General features: G+C 43.4%; 1 protein-coding gene across 1 annotated transcript in view; it reads right to left on the bottom strand.

The window, feature by feature from the left end:
* Positions 1-1,246, bottom strand: part of LOC144233372 (uncharacterized) — a 460,671-nt gene extending 459,425 nt beyond the window's left edge. Inside the window, exons 1-3 of the mRNA XM_077766213.1 lie at positions 1,178-1,246; positions 860-1,005; positions 729-809 (exon numbers count right to left, since the gene is read on the bottom strand). Of these exons, the coding sequence (XP_077622339.1) occupies positions 729-809; positions 860-1,005; positions 1,178-1,246 (296 nt within the window). The remainder of the gene's footprint in view (positions 1-728; positions 810-859; positions 1,006-1,177) is intronic.
* Between the last annotated feature and the right edge of the window lie 2,367 nt (positions 1,247-3,613).

A 3,613-nucleotide genomic window follows, 5' to 3' on the forward strand; every position in this document is an offset into this window, starting at 1 on the left:
TTTCTTTGGTCCCCGATAACACAGCATGTGTCCAGTAACAAAATCTGAATCCCACATTCAAGTCCCGAGTCCATCACTTCTGAAGTGCCACTCTTCGGGCAAAATATTTGACATCGCCGAGTCAATAATTTCTATATACAGAGAATGGAATAACACGGCACGCTCTATTTACCTTCTTGGGTTATTTCCAGTCTCACACAAGATAATGTTAGCAGAAAACCAAAAACCAAAAACCAAACCTGTAACATTGTGTTAAATTAACTGAACAAGCAGGTCGCTAGACTGAGGTAGCTCACATTTCCACAAACCAAATTTTAGGCCTACGATGCCTCCAAGAAATCCGAAACCTAAAGAAAGCCAATCACAAACCGCTACCTAGGCTGTCCCAAATGAGGTAACTGCTTCGGCCGTAGCCAATCAAGAAACGTCCAGGCTTTGCACCACACGTTCTCTATAAAAGCCTTTCTCTGGGTTTCCGTCGCCGCCTGAGCGCTCCTAACCACTTCCGGTTTGGCGCGCGGCCAAGTTCGAACTTATTTTTACTCAAACTCTTAAGATTTGCAATACGGTATATACCTCAGTTTATCTTTTTAACGGCTGTAAAACAGTATGACTCTGTGGGTTCGCAGCCTCAGGAGTTTCCCCAGAGGAAATCGGGAACTGGCTCCCGGGGAAAGGAGGGCAGGCACGGAAGGAAAAGTGGCGGTTTTATAATGAAGGGCACTTACTGCGGAGGCTGGTGTTCGTCGGTCACAGGGGGAGCAGATCTCTGCACGCGCCCGCCAGAATCCTGAAGTTTAGGAAGAGGCCTTAACAGGGTTCAGTCCTGTGTACCAGCCAGACCGTCCGCAAGCGTTGCTCTCTCAAGGTTGCCCTCTTGAAACGGCTCCGGCTGCGGGAAAGGCGAGCGGAACCTTTATCCCAAGTACCCGGAAGAGATGGGAGCCTCCTGTGTTTGGGTCCAGGTGAGGCAGGTTCCCCGCTATCACATCCTCTCCTGACCTCCTACAACACATTCCCAAGAGAACTTAAAAGTGCTGATCCGGGGGCGCCTGGGTGCCTTAGTCGGNACTGGCTCCATTTATTCCCTTTCATCTACCCTGTATACATACCATCAGCTACTTTCAGCTTCTTAAAAACAAGCATGTATTATACTGTGCTCTTGTTTCAAACCTACAGCGGCCCCCTTCGATCTGCAGCCACAATCCTCTGAGAATAAGGTCCCAGCCGTCCTCAGGTCTCTCATCTCCTGCAGTACCCCATTTGGAGCCCAATGTCACAGGTTTCTGTATTGTACCATGTATCCTTTCTAACTCTACAAATTTCCTACAAAAACTCTACAAAATTCCTGTCCTACTCTTCCCTCATTGTCTATTTCTCTGCTCCACTTATTTTCCAACTGCGTCTATCCTTTACGGTCCTATTTGCCTCCTTTCTTTAAAGAAAGCCTCCTTCATTGAAATAACTCTAGTTTATTGATCTATGTATTATCCCTGAATTTCTATGGATATTCTGCATCTAAGTTCACAATTTGGTTATATGTTTCTCTAAAAATCTGTATACGGTAAGATTCCTCTTCCCCTGTTAACTCGCTTTAGAAAAGGTATCATCTCCTCTATTTCTTTTCCCTTTTCCCCAGTAACGTGCACACTGCTAGGACGTTCAATAAATATTGGGGTTCTTAAAAATATCCATGGGGGGCGCCTGGGTGGCTTAGTCGGTTAAGCGTCCGACTTTCGCTTAGGTCATGATCTCGTGGTTCGTGCGTTCGAGCCCCGCGTCGGGCCCTGTGCTGACTGCCAGCTCGGAGCCTGGAGCCTGTTTCAGTCTGTGACTCCCTCTCTCTCCGACCCTCCCCTGCTCGTGCTGTCTCTCTCTGTCTCTCTCCTAGAAATAAATAAAACATTAAAAAAATAAAATAAAATAAAATATCCATGGAAATTAAGTTAATAATTCCTAAGGGGCATGGGACACTTTCATTGATACCTATGTGTCAAAGGAATTATTTCTCTTATTAATATCAAATATGCCTTCTGAGAAGTGCCTTGTGAAACTATAGACAATTAGAAGGAACCTAGGTCACCAGAGAACCAACCTATGTCACTGTCCCTGATATGTAAAACTCAGACAAATACCCAAAAAAATCCATACGCGGGACTTAGATAAATACGAAATTAATCCAAAATAAGTAAGTACAAAATACTAACAATGCAAAACAAGGCTGCATAATAAATGCTTAAATTGTGCTTGAGTTTTGACAAAAGGAGTTCTGACGATTTCTACCTACCAAGATTAGACGCAATAGCCAGGTCACTAAGGATGGGAGAGGGAAATGGGCAATTGGTCCAAAACAAAATTCAGCTGCATTTTGAACATGGCCATTAAGTGCATCGAATTAAACTCCTGCAAATAGGTCTGGCTATAGGTGGGTAGTGGCTCTGAGATTTGCAGGGTGCATAATGTGGATGAAAGAAGGAAGAAGTAAAGGGAGTCTGGTGAGGAAATGGGGGGAAAGGTACTTGGAGACCTCTTTACTTGGCTAACCTTTGTGGTTCTGATTTTTAGCTTTTTTTTTTTTTTTACATTTTTCCTTTCCGTTTTGTATTCATGCCCAGATTCAAAGTGATGGCTTCATAATAATAAATAAATAATTAAGGAACTGAGAAAAGATCCAAATGACATGCCAAGAAGGGTTACAAGCTTGGCTCCAGATCTCACTGTAGTGAGAGACAGAGAGTAGGTTTGGAATTGCCCTGCCTGGATGCCTGAAAGACAGTGACAGACATCCAGTTATGAAGCTCAAGGGTCATTTTGTCTTGCCACCATTAGATGCCCATGCTGCCTAGCATTCACATTTTAAAACATTTCTTTAAGAGATAGTAATGTTTCTTCTTCCCTTCTACATGATTTAGTTGTACATGGGTCTTCTCATAGACCTTTCTTTAGCTTCAGGAATGAGCTGGGTTTGAGGAATACCTAGATTCCTACAGAGCTAATGTCCTAGAGCACTGTAGCTCTGACATCGCCAGCTGAGGCTGCTCAAAGCCTTTTAGCACTCATCACTAACCTTAAGATAAGCCCAGTGAACAAGAAGGTAGAAAGAAGAATAGCTGCTATGGGAAGGTGATGATTAAAACAGAGAATAATAACTTAAGTTCATGGACTTTTTAAAAAATGTTTTCACAACCGTCATCTCATTTGATCCTCAGACAACCCTGTGAAGCCAGCAGAGCAAAAATGATCATCTTCTTCGAATAAACAAGGCAAAAGCTCAGGAGTACTACCTGTTTAGCTTTTGATGACAGAGCTGGTGCACTGCTCCAGTGGAACTGGAATCTAGGCACCCTAAGTGTGTCCAGATAATCACACTGTAGAAACAGAGAACTGATCTCCTCGAACACTGAGGAGCTCAGGAACTTTCTGGAATTTATGACACAGACATAAAATCCCCAGAAGGGGGCTTAGACAATATCTATGGCCAACTTCCTCATTTTATAGATAAGATAAAATTTGGTTGAATGGCCGAAAATTATCCATCATATTCATGTAAAAATCTGTTCTCCCAACTCCCAGCCCCATATTATTTTCCACCCACCGTGACATTTCCTTACAT

The sequence above is a fragment of the Crocuta crocuta genome, unplaced genomic scaffold, assembly GCF_008692635.1.
Source record: "Crocuta crocuta isolate KB4526 unplaced genomic scaffold, BGI_CrCroc_1.0 scaffold113, whole genome shotgun sequence".
Taxonomy (NCBI): Eukaryota; Metazoa; Chordata; class Mammalia; order Carnivora; family Hyaenidae; genus Crocuta; species Crocuta crocuta.